This window comes from Corvus brachyrhynchos, unplaced genomic scaffold (assembly GCF_000691975.1).
Source record: "Corvus brachyrhynchos isolate BGI_N302 unplaced genomic scaffold, ASM69197v1 scaffold106, whole genome shotgun sequence".
Taxonomy (NCBI): Eukaryota; Metazoa; Chordata; class Aves; order Passeriformes; family Corvidae; genus Corvus; species Corvus brachyrhynchos.
Genome location: NW_008238834.1, coordinates 1,970,192 through 1,986,559, shown reverse-complemented (window position 1 = coordinate 1,986,559; position 16,368 = coordinate 1,970,192). Strand labels below are relative to the sequence as shown.

At 42.2% G+C, this 16,368-nt stretch overlaps 1 protein-coding gene across 1 annotated transcript in view; it reads right to left on the bottom strand.

Moving 5' to 3' along the window:
- The window catches only part of ANKRD29 (ankyrin repeat domain 29), a 32,362-nt gene extending 16,000 nt beyond the window's left edge, over positions 1 to 16,362 (bottom strand). The window contains exons 1-5 of the mRNA XM_008636810.2: positions 16,297 to 16,362; positions 10,608 to 10,718; positions 8,812 to 8,910; positions 6,904 to 7,002; positions 623 to 721 (exon numbers count right to left, since the gene is read on the bottom strand). Of these exons, the coding sequence (XP_008635032.1) occupies positions 623 to 721; positions 6,904 to 7,002; positions 8,812 to 8,910; positions 10,608 to 10,718; positions 16,297 to 16,317 (429 nt within the window). The 5' untranslated portion in view covers positions 16,318 to 16,362. The remainder of the gene's footprint in view (positions 1 to 622; positions 722 to 6,903; positions 7,003 to 8,811; positions 8,911 to 10,607; positions 10,719 to 16,296) is intronic.
- Positions 16,363 to 16,368: the final 6 nt, after the last annotated feature.

The following is a 16,368-nucleotide window of genomic DNA, read 5'->3' as shown; positions in this document are numbered from 1 at the left end:
TTCGTTGAATGCCAAAAAGCTCCACTTATCTGTGTCTCTGTTGGAGTAAATTAAATCCAGAGCTTCATTGGTTCAATCCAACTTTCTGAAAAGTCAACTAAACAACATCAGATCAGCCATTTTAACTGTACTTTGCCCAAAACCCTGGCAAACTGGAGATTCAAAAATATGAAATAACATAATTTTAACTGATATTAAAAAAACCCAATTAGAAGTAATTTAAATATTTTAACTTTTACTATTCTTTCTGGCAGAAAACTAATGTACTTCAGAGGCTCTAGAGCTGTTCACTCTTCTGCAAATCCTGGTAGAACATGACATGCTTTTCGTCCAAGGCTAATGGGTAGCACAAGTCTGTTCCAGATTTGGTACGTATCCTTCATACAGATAATGAACCAAAAGGCAGCCAAAGAATCTTTTCTGATTTTGTGCTACTTCTCTCAGCATTGTGAAAAGCAGACAGTTAACAAAATTCATATCTTAGAGGAACAGAGTACTATAAAACGGCAGCGTTTGGCAAATGCCTGTCTGTGCTGGAGCCAGGGTGTCTGCTGTTGTCCAAGCAACAGCACATTTGTTCCACCACCACCATTGTCAATATTGTGTGTGTCAAATAACTCACATAGAGCTGGTCGTGAATGTTGGCGCCGTGCTTCAGCAGAGTTTCCACTACTTTTGCGTGCCCGTACTGACAGGCAGCCAGGAGAGCTGTGCCTCCGTCCTGTGAAAAAGCAAGGAATGGCTACAGTCAGGTGAGAGGCCAGGGGCTGGACTGAACATCACCATAATAAAAGAGCCAAACTTTAAGACTTTTCAGAATCTGCCTCACAGCAGTTCTGTAATGAGTAGCTACTGAATCTTTCATAACTTTAATGCCAAGTGTTGCCATGTAAAATCTTTCAACTTGGCTCAGTCACTATATACATTTTTCTCCTGAGGTTTTTTTTAGAGAGGGACAGGAACTAAGAAAATTCTGCTTTTTGTTCCTCATCTTCTGCCTTGCCATTAGAAGCTTTGTTCCTTCCACAAGCTCCTCCATGTCTCTTCATTTTACAGACAAATTCCTCATGCCTGCCAAACTCTTCTACCGATGGAAGGACAGCACACCTTTCCACTGCTCCAGAGCCTATTGATCATCTGCTCTTTTTCGGCCACAACCTTGTGCCCTGTTTTGTCCTGCCTCTCATCTGTGGATTGCTGGCCTGAAACTGAGTAGGGAGAAAGCATTTTAAAGTATGCTAGCTAACTGTGGAAGTGTGAGTCCAACCAAAAGCATCAGTGAAAGCACCATTACTTCTGCTTGAGAAGTGATGCCTGCAGGTGGGATCAATCCCAGGCAGCTAGAGCTGCTGCACATCACCACTAAAGGGAGACCTAGGCACATGCATCAATCCCTGCTTGTAGAAACACTCCCTTGGGAGCCATCTGAGAAGGGAAACACCTCAATGTTGCTGGCAATTGACTCCAAACCAGCTGAAACAATTGAGACAGCAAATGTGGGTCTTGCCATCTTAAGGGTGCTGTGCCCCACCCAAAAATTCTCAGTATTTCTGACACAGATATGGAGAGGAAGTTCTTATCTTCTGCCTGGGATGGCACCATGCCATTGTGCAAAGATGATGCACACAACAAAATATCCCAACCACGGGTCTGCTCTCTCCTTCCCTGCCTTCTCCTAGTCTCAAGCTTCTCCTCCACAAGATAAGCTATCTAAAGTATTTCAGATAAATGGTTTCTAGAGCTGCTATTAACGTGGACACAAGACTGTGCTTTCCCCTAGACTTGTTCTCTGAAACAACTCCAAAGTTGTCTGAAATTTTCCACATAGACAGATATCCACAAAAGAAGTTACAGCTTGAATGACCAAATGGATCTTTTATAATGGGAAGTGACAATCAAATTTATTGATCAATGGTGCAATTTCATGGCTATAATAGCCTCGTGAAAACTCAAGCTCTGACATGACAGAACTAACCCACAGGCACTGTTTACAGCTACGCCCAAAACCTCATCTGCCTATGACATCGAAAAGAAAAGAAGGCTTGGGTGTCAGCAAAGCCAGAGATGTGAGGCTGTTGTGTGACAGTCTAAGAATTGCCTATTAATTCTGGATTATTTGAGCAAATACAGTGTGTTATCAGGTCAGTGGAGTTAAGTTTCTCTTATGAGAAATTAGAATTTCCTGCCAAATAAACTACTGTAATTTGATGGGAACTGCTGGAACAAAACACAAAAGCAATGACAATTGTGCCTGGATTAAGAAACACCTAATACACCATAAAAGACAATGAAAAAGCTAATAGCTTCATGAAACCTATTTCCTCTTTCCAACCAGCTGAAAGCCACTTTGCTCAAGTGGTGACTCACCAGATCAAAGGGCTACAAACAAAAAAAACCAGAGAAATTTTTAAAGATCCTTTCTCCAAAGGAAGTTGAGAGAGAAAGATTAGTGAATTAAGAAGAGAAATTATGCTATCCAGACTGAAGGTCTTCTGTGGAGAGGCAGGGAAGGAAAAAGTTTTAGGAAGCTTAAAAATATTAAAGTTCCCTGTATGGAGGGTAAATAGACACGCTCAGTTGGTTGCATATGGGAAAAGTTTGTTTATTGCTTTATGGTCTGGCTTTTGCTTTCTAAAACTCTTGTGTTTTCCACAAACTCCTATTATTTTTAGAAGATTGTTTGGTTATTAACATAATTTCTGTAGGGAACCAAATGACAGGTCCCAAATAAAAGGCAGGCCTGCAAAGCTGATCGCAGTTGGCACAGCAGAATCCCAATGTGTGATCCCACCTTGGGAGATGTGACAGCTTGGGGTTTAAGAAGGGCAACAGTCTCCCAAGATATGTCTAATTAACTCCAAAAGGGGATCCTGACCAAGTGTTTCGTTCAACCCAGTGAACAGTTTTAGACAGATTTTTTTTTTTTTGGAAGAATAACACAATTCCAAAATACACCATTTGGATCTTTCAGACTAAAATGATTGAGTTTTCCTAAATCAGTCTGATCAGAGTCCAGGGGTTAGAAGAAGAGCATTGGATGGTCCCCAATTCCATCTGTCCACTCTGAATAAAATATTTACTGGGTCAGAGACAACTGGGTAATAACTCCTGGGCTCATAGATCTGGTCCCTGATCAGGAAGACAATTGAGCTCTAAGACCTGCTCTACTGTCTGTCTGATATATGAAGCTGAATACATTCAACAGAAGGGACTGGGATTCCTCTGCATGCTCTGAGTTGGGGGTATCACTGTGAAAAATCAGATATACATCTTTTTGTAAGAAAGAGAAGTTGGGGGCAGGAATCTTTTCCACTGACCATGTGGTAAAACAGCACTTAGTTAAATCAAGGAATTGTCAAACAGTGCAGAAGTCCACTGTTTATTAGTAGAAGAAAACTCAGTCCCACTCTTGCCTCTATTGAGCTTCTATCTGGTTTTCTCTCACACTTTACTCCAGCAGGCTCTAGCTGAAAACCCCAATGTTTTACAGACCATAGGGAAAGCAAAAAAGTTGTGGGGGATTAAAAAAAAAAGTGAATGACAGAGTTTTAACATCCCTTTTAGCCACGTGATTACCTCTTCCTTTTGGGCTTCAGCTGAGATAAGTAAAAAGCTGAAGTAGCGTCTTTGGTATTGGCAAGCCTCTTGGAAACTCTGAGCAGGGCAGCAAATGGGAGCTGGACACATGAGCAGGCACTGAGGCACTCCTGGGGCTATCACCCCTTCTGCAGTGGGCAGGAGGCCGTCTGTGCAACCTCTGAGAGAAGGCACGTCGCCTTGGGTTCCCTTCTTGCTCATATCCTGTTTTCCTGCTTACCTATTAATCCTGCTCTGAAAATACTTCCAGCTCACATAGGAGACCCTTTTCTCAGCTACCTCTGCAATTCTTCCCCTGAAACCATTTTTCTGCCCTCCCCAGAGTCTGTGCTCCTCACTGCCAGCACATAACAGCAGCTGCCAACCTCCAGTGAAAACACTTGGAACAGCAGCACCACGCTAAGTGGTGTAGACTTCCCTGTCTGTTTGCCGACTCCTTTCCTCTGTTATCATCACCTGAAAGTAGCTTAGAATTATACCTTTTTTTACCACCACTGAAATATGCTGCAGAGGAGGGGAACTGACCTTCTGCAGTTGCTGCCTGCTGAAAAATAGCCTCTGACATACTGTTCAACATGCAGTACTGCTCAGAAAACATGCCACCATGTTTTTTAAGAACTCACATGGTTAACACATCTATCAGAATAAAAGAAAAAAGTTTCAACCTTTGTTAAATATTTCTATGGATGTCAGACTGGGACAATGGAGAATAATATTAATGATTAATATTATATGTAATAATTATAATTATATAATAATTAACCTTCAATAGTACTATTCATTCTCTTTAGATCATCAGCATTTATTGCTAATTACTTTATGACACTGTTTTAGAATAGGTTTACTTTGCCTGCCATAGCACATATTAATTCTAATGATACAAGGCTTAACAAGAATTGCATGCCTGTATTAAGATAGTTCTCCAGAATTCTCATATATGAGTAACAAATGCAGTAATCACAATTTACAGATAAGTGCATGAAAAAGATGATGGGCTTTGCATTTCCTTGCTTTAAAGTCTCTGTTTTCTAGGATACATTCAATTTGTGTGCTTATTCCAATTCCATGTCTTAATTTATAATAGAAATATATATTCTTTGCAAATGGATTCATTTTGCACTGCCCTTTAAAAACAGATAGGATCAGCTATATCTTTTCCAGTGCTGCTCCCAATGGAGTGTCTTAGTGAGAAAATGCCTTGTCCCTAACCTAAAAAGGCATATTTTATCAACTATATTGTTGCTGGTGTTTGGGAAGGATGGAGGAGCCTGTCACCTTGGTCACCTGTTAACGAAACGATGGAATTATTCCAAGCTATGAAAACCACATTATTAAATCAGAAGATTGAACTGATACAAAGCCACTCTAGCGGGCCAGTGGAAGATGTGGACTGTCCATGTGCTACACCTCACTGGTGCCTCCTGCTCAGGCACCCACAGGGTGATGCTGCTGGAAGATCATCTCACATGCACATCACACACCAGTTTCCCATGTTACGTCCATTGGGAGCTGGTGTTATCTTTCAACCAGCTTGTCTGGACATAGCAGAAAGCTGCAGCCTGGGGAGGAAGAGCAACCTGCAGCTTAAAAGATACTTGGCACTGGCATATGGGCCAAGTCAGGTCTGGGTTCAGAAGAGGAAGGCAGGAAAAGAGGGGCTGGAATTAAAGCTTCAGGGTGAGCAACACTAGACTCCAAACTTGCATTTGTCCAAAGAGGGAAGCCATTTGGAGCAGCTGAACACAGGAATATTCTTTTATAATTTAGATCTTTGCTCTCTTTTATCTGTCCTAGTGTTTCACATCAACATATTTTGTATGCTTCAAGAGAGATTGTATATTTTCATGAAGGGTCAGGCTATTTCAAGCCTGCTGTTCACCTCCTGGATCAAATCTTGGCCTCTTCACAAACTCCTAGTTCACAGACTGTGAAAAGATTGAGTGAAGATGTAACTGTCCCTCTAGACAGAATAAGGTACTGAGCCTCTAACTTGCCAACTGAATGCAAGGGAAGATGACCCCTCTGAATCTTGCTAACCCGCACCCATACCCTGAAATAAAAGTCAGAGAAGCAACGTTTATTTTAATGTGCAATGTTACCCAATAAATCTGTCCCACGTGAGATAATCCAGCACTTTAGGATCCAGCTGTTGTATTTAACACTGCAACCTCCTGCTTTGCCAACTTTCACAGCTGCACTCCATGTTGTGTTAAACAGCCACAATTTCATTCATGCTTTTATTACTGATTGCTGCAGTGGTCAGAGAGTTGCTCACCACAAATACAGCTCCCTGGGGTATCAGAATCCTACTGTATGGGCATGTGTGGACTCTGGCCACAAAATATCAGGATTTTTAGCCCCTGGAGCATAAGGAGCTGAGTTTCTGATGTTTCATCAATTCCCTTAGTATTTAGAGCCTGTATTTCCAGGGACTCCAGAAAGCAGGTATGGATTGAGGGAATCATTTGAATCACAGACTAATATATCCTGACAAATTGATTACTGTGGGGTAAAGAACTATTCCTTCTTCAAAGACATCACTAGGAATCCCAGGGTAAGTGACTGACAAGTGTCCTCCTCCCCAGATTATGGGAATGCTTCCAAATGTAGCCAGCATGTCAAGGACAAGTATACTTAATGAAAATATGCTCCTTTTCACCCCGTTTGCTGAAAGCAGAGGTGCTAATACTGCCTTGGGCAAAGAAACTGGGTTGATGTACTGCTGTCAGTGATGAGCTGCTGTTGACCCCATGAGGGGTAAGGAACCCAGGCTCCACCACCTGTGCTTTTGGCTATTCTAAGAAGATTTTGGAAAAGGATCTGCCTGAACAAAGAAATAAAAGCTCTGAGGTGCATTTCACTTTCTTGTCCCTGATGGGTAAGTGGAAATTTAGGGAGGACTGAAGCCATTATACTCTTATGTATCCTATGGTGTCATGCAGAGGCATCCCCATGTTGATGAAATGTAAGTTCTCTGCAACTGGAGTACATAAACACCTAAGTCAGGATCCCACCCAGGAGGTACAAAAAGACCTTTTGATCTTGTATTGGAGGATGGCTTATGAGGAAAGACTGATATCACTATCAAAGGACCTCGATAAACTTATGCCACTAAGTCTAGGTAGGAAAAGCCAGTCCCAAGTTAATATTTCACAATGTGTTGCGTTGCTCATATTACTCAAAAAATGTTCATGCAAGGAAATTTCATCATCTTAACACTGCCCTGTCATAGTTCACATGAATACAAAAAACCCAGCCTTGACCTTCAGAATGTATCAGCATGCAAAAATAGACTCATCATCTTACTTTATTCTTAAATTCAGTGGAGGCTCCAAATGAAAAGAGAAACTTCACTACATCATTGTGGCCTTGCTGTGCAGCAAAGAACAGAGAAGTTGCACCTGACTGTAAAGGAAAAATGGATTAAAAGAATAACAAACGCATAACACACGACTAAAGTACAGACATTTCAAATTAAAACGTATTGAGCTCAATCAGTTGAATATCAGCTGAAAAGACATGGGGAATTTGAAGACTCCAGAGGACACCAGGTATCTTAACTCAGTCTTCTTCCCATTGCACTGAAAAATCTGTCCAGCATCATACATTTGAGTAAAACCCAAGAGGAACTGAAATCCCATATTTTAAACAAGTTGTAGAAGATACTGTCATTAACATGTGAGCAAATCAGGCCCCAGAAAATTACCATGTAAGATTTTAATGGCTGGACAGAAGAAAGAAGGAGGAGAAGGAAGGAAGAAACAGAGAAAGAAAAGAAATGCAGGCTTTTCTGACTTTGGGCTCACTCACCCCATGTAGAAAGTACAGGAAATTGGAGCTACACAAGAAATTCATTCCAGTGCCCAAAGCCTTTATAATAGTACGTGGCCCCACTTAGACCATTTCAGAGCCCCCTCTCCTGACACAGTAATGGGACTCTCACTTGCCCAAGCTTCACAACAACTTCAGAGCACAAGAGCACTGGTTGGAGTATGTGCCTTTAGTTGCAGAACCATGCCATTGGGCTGTAGAGCTTAAACTTCATCTGTTTTGCTTCCTTTCTGCAACATAGTAATTTTGGAGGCTTTCAGAAGGGTTTTTTTTTGTTGTTGCCTTGTTGAATCAGTATTTCCTGAGTGATGATCAAGAGCAGCTCCATAAAACTGTTCTTAAATTTTTCTTTTGTTGCTGCTTTCCAAGCAATGTTTACCTAAGGGAAGGGACATGTTTAAGTACGTGTTTTGTTAGAACAGGATGCCACTGAAAGACACTGACAATCATAGCTGGAGCAAATTTAGGCCAGTAAGTGCAGGGACACCTACATCATCAAACATGGCATTCACTGACTCAGTAATTTGCGGATGTCAGCATGAGATTAATACTCTGGTACCAGGGAAAGTAAGAAACATTGGCTTGTATTGTTGGAGCAATGAGCACACTGCTGTCCTGCACTACCTGCCACCATCCCATGTAACTGCATGCCCTCCTTCAACTGCTCTTCTCTTAAAACCAGTGGCTGTCCCAGAGCAATTCTGCTCTTTGCACTGCCAACACGCAGACCAGAGCAACTGCAATTATTCCTTACAACCGTCTGCATGGAGTATGAGTGAAAGGCAGTTTCCCACAAACATCAGTTGCTGATGTCCCTTCCATGCTGATGTCATGGTGCAAGACATGCCTTGAATGCCAAGCAGAGATGCAGGGAAGAGTATGGATGATAAAGCTGTGTGATTGTCAGAGATGAGTTGGCTCATACTAAAAGGCAGAAACTCCAAAGCATACAGGGTCAAAAATAATCCCTGTGCTACCAATGGCATCCACTCTGTCTTAATGACCAGGCTGCAAATCAAAAGGTAAAGGTCTTCTCCTGATTATTTATCCCATCCAAAGGGCTGTAAACTGTTGTGCCAATAAGTAAAACTGCAAATACATAAATGGCATAACCCCAGGGGGTTACATCTCAGATGTAACTGACCCTCACCAACCAGAAGTGCTGAAAATGTTTGGTAAGTTATAATAAATGTACCTCTGGCATCTGATTTTCTATTGTAAACTCCAGATATCTGATTCCCTGATGTCCTCAGAACAGAGCCTGTTATATGAACACACTGTACAGCAAGTGACAAAGAAACAATTGGCAACAAGCAGCAGACAACACTCTTATTATTTGTAACAAACCAACAGTCACTTAATGAAGCCCTGTTTGAATCCTACCTCTCTCTGCAGATTGATATCTGCTCCTTGCAACACCAATTCCCGTACACAATCTATGTGGCCATAGTAAGATGCTACCATCAGAGCTGTTGTGCCAAGCTGGGAGTAAGGAAAAACAAGTCAGTACCTTCAACAGACACCTACAGCAATGAATCAGGCTGTCTGGAAGAGACAGCACTTCTGCCGAAAAACTGGAGGGAGCTTATGATACCTTACTGTCCCAAAATAAGTGCAACAAGTATAAAAATAATGGGTTTTGTCTCTAAACAGTATTTTTTTGGGTTTTTTGGTTTTTTTTAATCAGAGAATCCCAAAGTTCTTTGCATCATTTCCAGAAGAATAACCTCAGACACAGGAGCTGAGTGACTTAGCTGAGTCACTTAATTCTGAGTCATAGTCAGGAGTAGGGGCTGGGTGATTTGAACAATAATTCCCTATCCAAATAAAGAGAGCAAACTCACTCAGTGACTCTTCACATTATAAGAAAGAACTTTCTGTACAGAAACATGTGTTCAGCTCCCTCAGTACACTATAAGGTCACTCCCAGTGAACGAAGTAGGACTTATATGTATGTAGTGTATGGACAATATGCAGAAACCACATGCATAAGGATGAAACATATCCTTCAAAAGCATTCACACACAACAGCTCAATTTAAAGAAGGAATGGGTGACATTATAAAAAAGAAACATGCAGTCTTAATTGCACAAAAATAATTTAGTCTAGAAAATGTGTATGTCTGATACAATTATTAATGCAGTGCAAAGTTCTTGTCCAAAGTTAGCCTTCTTTTGAGAAAAAAATGAACAGTAGCGACTTTATCTTTTCACACTGATCTCTGTCCTGTTTACTACAAGCCTCCATTTGAACATCCTTCCCTCCCTGTCATGACAGTCATAGCATCAGCTCCAGAAGTACTGTAGGACAAATACTTGCCTACAGGGCAAAAATGAAATGAAATTTAAAAGATAGGTTAAAGTCAGTGGGATTAGAAAAACTCTTACACTTTAAAGGTATTCAAAGTGAGAAAAGCTGCAGCAAGTTCATGTTTCAGGCTGGAAGTGGCATTAATCCTTGCCAATACCAGCATGACTCCATGTCAGTCAGTCCCAATGCCAAACAAAAGAAACCTGGAACTTCTCAACCTCGTTTTTCCCCTGCTCTTTGACACAGCTTAGCACAACCAAGTATCTCACCATGTGTTGTAGGCAGAATAGAAAGACATACTCATTTATCTGTGTTATCAGCCCATTTCTAATTTCAAAACTAATTTCAACCCATGTCAATTACAGTAAGGAAATTCACATGAAATCCACCATGTGTCTGGGCTCCTCTTACTTGGCAATCTTGTGCCTTCATGTTGGTGCCCAGATTGGGTGGAGGAGGAAGAATTTCGGAGGCCAGCAGTTGTTCTAATTATGAGGAGGTCTGCTAGCTGACAGGATCATTGCTACCTGGGCTCAACTGAGCCAACTCTTCACTGTGATCTATTACTACAATGACATTTCTTTGCAAAGAGAAGCCCGAGGTGCTAGGATCTGTGTTTCTAATGTCAGCACCACAAATAACTGTGTAAGACACATTTTTGAGTGCTGGCAAATTCTTAACCCCCTGCCACTGATGTAAATCATCATGTTATTTTATCTTACATTTCAAGCTTGATTACTGACAAGAAAAGGTTTTAAATCATCCTGAAATGCCATAAGACTTTCCTATGTTTCATATTAGATCCCTACTACACCCTCTGCATGGTGGGCTATGGAAAGTGATGCAAAATGAGTGCTGTGTGTGCATACGCTGTCTTTGCAGTCCACATCTACTCGCCCACTGTTCAGAAGCAGCTGGAGGAGAGCCAGGTTTCCTTTCCTTGCAGCCCAAAATGCAGCATTGGCAAGTGGTGTTTCTTTCTGGAGGAAAAAGAAAAAGGGAAAAAAAAAAAAAAAAGCAAGTAGAAATAAATCACTTTGGCAAATACATTGGACAAGCATACACATTGCATACATTCTGCATTCAAGCCAGGCAAGTTTCAGCTTAGTGTGCTGTTTCTTCAAACCCAGAGCATGGAAAGGAAGCTAATTTCATTTCTTTGGGCAGTTAAAGAGATCAGTCTTCCTGTGCTACCTCATGTTATTTCAAGTCTTCCTTGTGTCCATGGCAGCCTATGCCTCTTAGATTGCTCTGTAATGAGAAATGGTGATGCTAGGCCAGATCCACAGGGAAACATCACAGAAAACAACATGCTCAGTGATGCCTGTATTGTCTGCTTCTGTGGTGGGGCTGGCCATAGTTAGGCTGAAGCGTCCTGCTGATGTCCTGCTGCAGGACATCCTCTTAGGTTTCAGATTAGCTCTCTGTCATCTCCTTCTTTCCTGCACATAACGTTCCAATACAGGAATAGTATTGCTCATGCATCTCCCAGACTGCTTGTTCTACCTCCTGCCTGGAATTAACACCCTGTGACTGTGGGCATGTGCAAGATCTCCTGGGTAGGAGTGAATGACGACTGCTGCAGCATAGGAAAAGGACAGGAAAATAAAGACATGGACTTTGCTCCTGCTCTCTTTATCTAATCGATGCAAACAGCTGCCAACACGCTGCCTTGACAGGTAAACACTGTCACTGGTGAAGTGTCGAGGGGAAACACCGTGATGGCAGCGATATGTATCCTAGAGCAGGCTCGTGCTGATGATGTTTTAATAAGGCCCCAGACCACCAACAGAAGAGTAAAGCATTGCTGCACTGACAGTCACTTACACCAAAACAGAGTCAAAAATACCCAGGGTCATTGCTTTCCAGTGAACCCTTCCTTCAGGATACAAAGAGAGTGCAGATTGGATATAAAGTCAATCATTCAGCTTCAGAAATGAAATAGGTACTTCTCCTTGTCTAAATGTCAATGTGCACATGTAATGTGGTAAGGAATCAGGATTCAATGGTTTTATGGCTTACAATTAAAATGCACATATACAGCACAGTTTAAATTGCTTCCTTCACTGACATGAAGATAATAAACTTTGCAGAAACCAGCAGACACAAGAATCATGAATCTCAATCTATCCCAGGCCCGTCACACTGAGCACTTTCCATGGGTTGCATTTTCAATGTTAATAGGTTGGAAAATTGGCAGCTCTTTGAGACGAGAGAAGTTCCAACCATTCAATAAATTATAAGTCACTTCCTATAAACTGATAGTGATATTTCTTGTACCAGCACACACAAGGGCAGGAGTCTGAAATTTTTAGCAATAAGCTAAATTCTGATCTTCTTTTCACAGCTATTGCATTTCCCTGGAGAACCTGTAGATAATGTTGATTACAGTAGAGACAGCAGTTTATACCCTCCTTGCTGGCAACACTGTAGTGTCTTCCTATCTTGACCCTTAGAACCACTAAAATTTTATTATTTACAGAGCTGGCAGTTAGGAATATTGTCTTATTGGCTTTGTTATTATGATATTCACTGGAAAGCTATTGCAAAAGAATTATGTTTAGACCTTACAGAATGGAAAATCAAATTCCTTACCTTTTATTGTCCCAATCTATCCCTTAAAGTTTTAGAAAGTTTCAAGATATGACAATACATCCATAAAAGTAAAGATTTATTTAATCCACCCCAGTTTTCACTATGAGGGCACAGTAGCAGACTGAATTTTATTATGGCACACCATACACCACCACCTTCACTGGTCAGGTAGGCAGGAACTGGAATCCATATTCAGGAACTCCTTACCTGCTTTCACCAGTTCACGTGAGAAGAGAAAAGAACTAAATGTCCAGTGTCACCCTGGACTGGAAGTAGAAGTTCAAAGTCTTTGGTCTTATGAGTCATAAATTCCTACCTCTTTTTTCTCCCCTGGAAGTTCTACAGTAGCTCTCCAGAAAAGTTGTCCTCATACTTTGGATCAGACCCAAGGAATGGAAGAATTCTTCAGTGCATCAAGGACACAGAAAGAAGTTTTTCGCAGTGGTGCTTTTGGCCCCATTTACAATGACTGCTACCAGCACTTGTGCTTCCCCTTGTGCCCCTGCATTGCTTGGGATTCCTTGTATAAAAGTAGGGTGTACAGCATGCTCAGCCCATCAACCATCCAGTGATAAGATTAAAAAATCAGATGCAAATCTGAGCTATTTTACCCACTAAGGTGAATGAAAGTGCAAACTCATTCAGATGGTCTGGGCACCTTGCAAGAACAGCCACATTGCGTACCATGTGGCAGTCTATATCTCCGGATCTGTATCTCTGTGCTCTTCATTTTCATCAGCAATACTGATATCATTGGTAGGCAAAATGTAAGACAGCACTTTGGGGTTGATAATCCAATTAATTGAATTATTTTTGAGAAATAAATGGGTTTATAACTGCAGGATGTGACTGCTGTTGTTCTAATATGAACTCAGTCTTGTCTCATCAAATACTGCTTAGGGAGAGGTAATGTTGAATTTCAAGAGATTAATTGGACAAATTTTTCATGTAATTCTTAGCATAAAGCTAGTCTGCTCCCAAAGCATCCTCAAAGTAAACAAGTGATCCTCAGCACTGACAGTCTGGGAGCAGAATGTAATAAACATTTGAAAATTATTAGCTAATAGCTTTCATCAAAATTGCTTGTTTCATTATGTCACTTGTTCCAGCATCAGCAACTTTCAGGATAAAATTTCCTTCACTTCATCAAGTTCTCTAAAGTTTCATTTTAAAATCTGGCTGTGCTATTAATTTTGATTGTATGCTTTTATGAGAGCCCAAAGATGAAACGCTGGCATTATATTCATGCTGTATTGACATTAGAAAAAAACACTTTTTCAAAAATGGCCTAGAGGAAAATATATATTGTAAATCTGACAAAACCATTTCTCTGCAGGGATACACAAAACATTAATTGTGCTAATGTATCTGTGTCATTTTAGGAATATTGAGAGGGAAAGTGTAATTTAAATGCTGTGACCACCAGCTCCTGCTCCCTGCCCTACCTTTGACTTGCTGTTTGCAGAGAAAGAGCAGGTGACAGTGGGATGACCACTGACGAGGAAGAGTGCAGTTCTTAAACAGGGATCTTGCAGATGAAAGAAAAGAGGCAATAGACAAAGAAAAGAGAAGAAAGAGAACACTAGCACACTGGCTTGTTCCTTGTACTGTCAAAATACAAGAAAATTCCTTTTCTTTCTTAGTTTTCAGACCAGTCCTAATGGGAAGGAGGAATTGAGCAAAAAGTTTTCAGAAGAAGAACTGGAAATCAGGATCAAGCATGATGGAAAAGACTAGTACAACTTAGGAGCAATATATCCTACATGAAGGATCCTGGTAAAAAAGAAAGATCGTTCAATATATAAATGTTGTTTAGTCAGGCAAAATGTGGTAGAAGAGAGGATATTTGTGTGAGAAAGAAAGATAAATGCTATGCCATGGGTAAGTAGGATAATAAGATGGAAAACATGAATAGCCAGTGGCAAACACAGATAGTAAGGATCCAAGTTAAGTTCATGACCTTCAGAGAGAAAATGCCAAACAAAAAGTCACAGAAAAGGGAGAGAAAAAAGAAAGAGGAAGGTATGGGCTGCAATTCTTCAGAGGGAGGAGAAAGCAGTGAGCTACTTTGAACAGGAATACTTGGGGGAATACAGTGTGAGAAATAGGGCACAGAAAAGGAGCTGATAGGGACAGAACAGAAAGTAAGACCGGAAGAACAAGTTAAATAAACAAGGAGGCCAAAAAAGGATAAGATGCAAGAAGAAGCTGGCATCACCAGGAACATGGGGCTGTTAGGGTGGATGCTTGTGAGTAATGAAGGTAGGAAAAATCTCACAGAGACAGAATGGAGGAACAGAAAGACAGGAAAAAAAAGAAATTAGGTGTGAGACCAGTGCAGGACCAAAAAGGGGATGACCACAGAGGCTGCAGTCCAGAAAGCCAAGTGTATCGTGGGCTACATCAAAAGAATCATGACCAGCAGGTTGAGGAAAGTGATTCTCTCCCTCAATTCTGCTCTGGTAAGACCACACCTGGAGTACTATGTTCAGCTCTGGGGCTCTCAACATAAGGTTGTGGACCTGCTGGAACAAATCCAGAAGAGGGCTATGACGATGATCAGAGGGCTGGAGCACCTTCTCGTATGAAGACAGGCTGAGTTGGGGTTGCTCAGCCTGGAGAAGAGAAGGCTCCGAGGAGACCTTAAAGCAGCCTTCCAGCACCAGAAGGGGACCCGCAAGAGAGATGGAGAGGGATTTTTTACAAGGGTATGTAGTGATAGGACAAGGACAAATGGCTTTAAACTGAAAAGGGGTAGGTTTAGGGTGGCAATTAGGAAGACATTCTTTACTGTGAGGGTGGTGAGGCACTGAAACAGGTTGCCCAGAGAAGTTGTGGATGCCCCATCCCTAGAAGTATCCACAGCCAGGCTGGACGGGGCTTTGAGCAACCTGGTCTAGTAGAAGCTCTCCCTGCTTATGGCACGGGACACCTTCTACTATGATGATGTTTAATGTCCCTTCCAACCCAAGGCATTCTATGATTTCACCACCAGGTGTAAGGCTGAGCTGCACTTGGAGCAAAGGTTCTCTGCTGCCTGCCACAGGAGGGCTTTAACTGCAGGTGCAAACCACCTGCTGCGCCACCACTGAACCGACACGGTGCCACTGAAGCACCAGCACTCCAGGAGGGAGAGATACCCTGACAGGAGTGAGGCAAGTACAGGGAATAATCCATCAAATCAAGTAATGCAACACAAGCAATATGGCAAAGGACTGGCACTGAGCTGCTGATCAATAAGAGAAGGGCAAGCACAGCATCCAGAAAGTGCATAACAGAGAAGATGTACATCCATCAGAAATATTACTTGTTAACATCATTAGTAAATTGCTGCTTGCTTCCCTCTTTGCCAAATAATCTTATTAATCCTGTCCTTAGATTAAAAAACTTCTTTTAGGCAATCTTTTGAAATGACTGCTCTTGCGTGGGTTTGGATGGAAGAAGCACAAAAGGTGACAGAAATCACAGCTGGCAAAGGGAACGAACCAGTCTGGCTTCAGTGGCCACCACAGCCTGAAAGGAAGAGCACGGACAAAGACTGCCTCCTAACTATTACACAACCAGCACCAGCAGAGATGGTCGGAAAAGTGAGGAGGAGGCTCCTGACTGCACCAAAACCCACAGCACGGAACCCGGCCACCCCAGAGCCAGCGTAAAGCTCCATGGAGGCTCGCGGTTTATGTAACACAAGCCACGCATCCTTTTGGGGTTGTCAGCTGGGAAAAGCGCCCGCTCCATCAGCTGGCACCGCAGCACTCCCGGGGGACCCCAAAGCTCGGGAAGGACGCTGCTGTTTTCTTTCCTTCCGCCCTACACCACCCTCGTTTTTCCTAAAAAAATAAAATAAATCAGTCCCCAAGTCCACGGATACGACAGCGCACTCCACGGGCTGCCAGCATGACAAGCGCAAAGCGGGAGCCCAAACGCGCATCCCCCCGCCCCTCTCCCCGGCGCCCGGCTCACCTTGAACGACATCCTGCACATCGCAGCGCTCCGCCTCCGCCCCGCTCCGCGCCCGCCCGCGCAGCTCGGTCC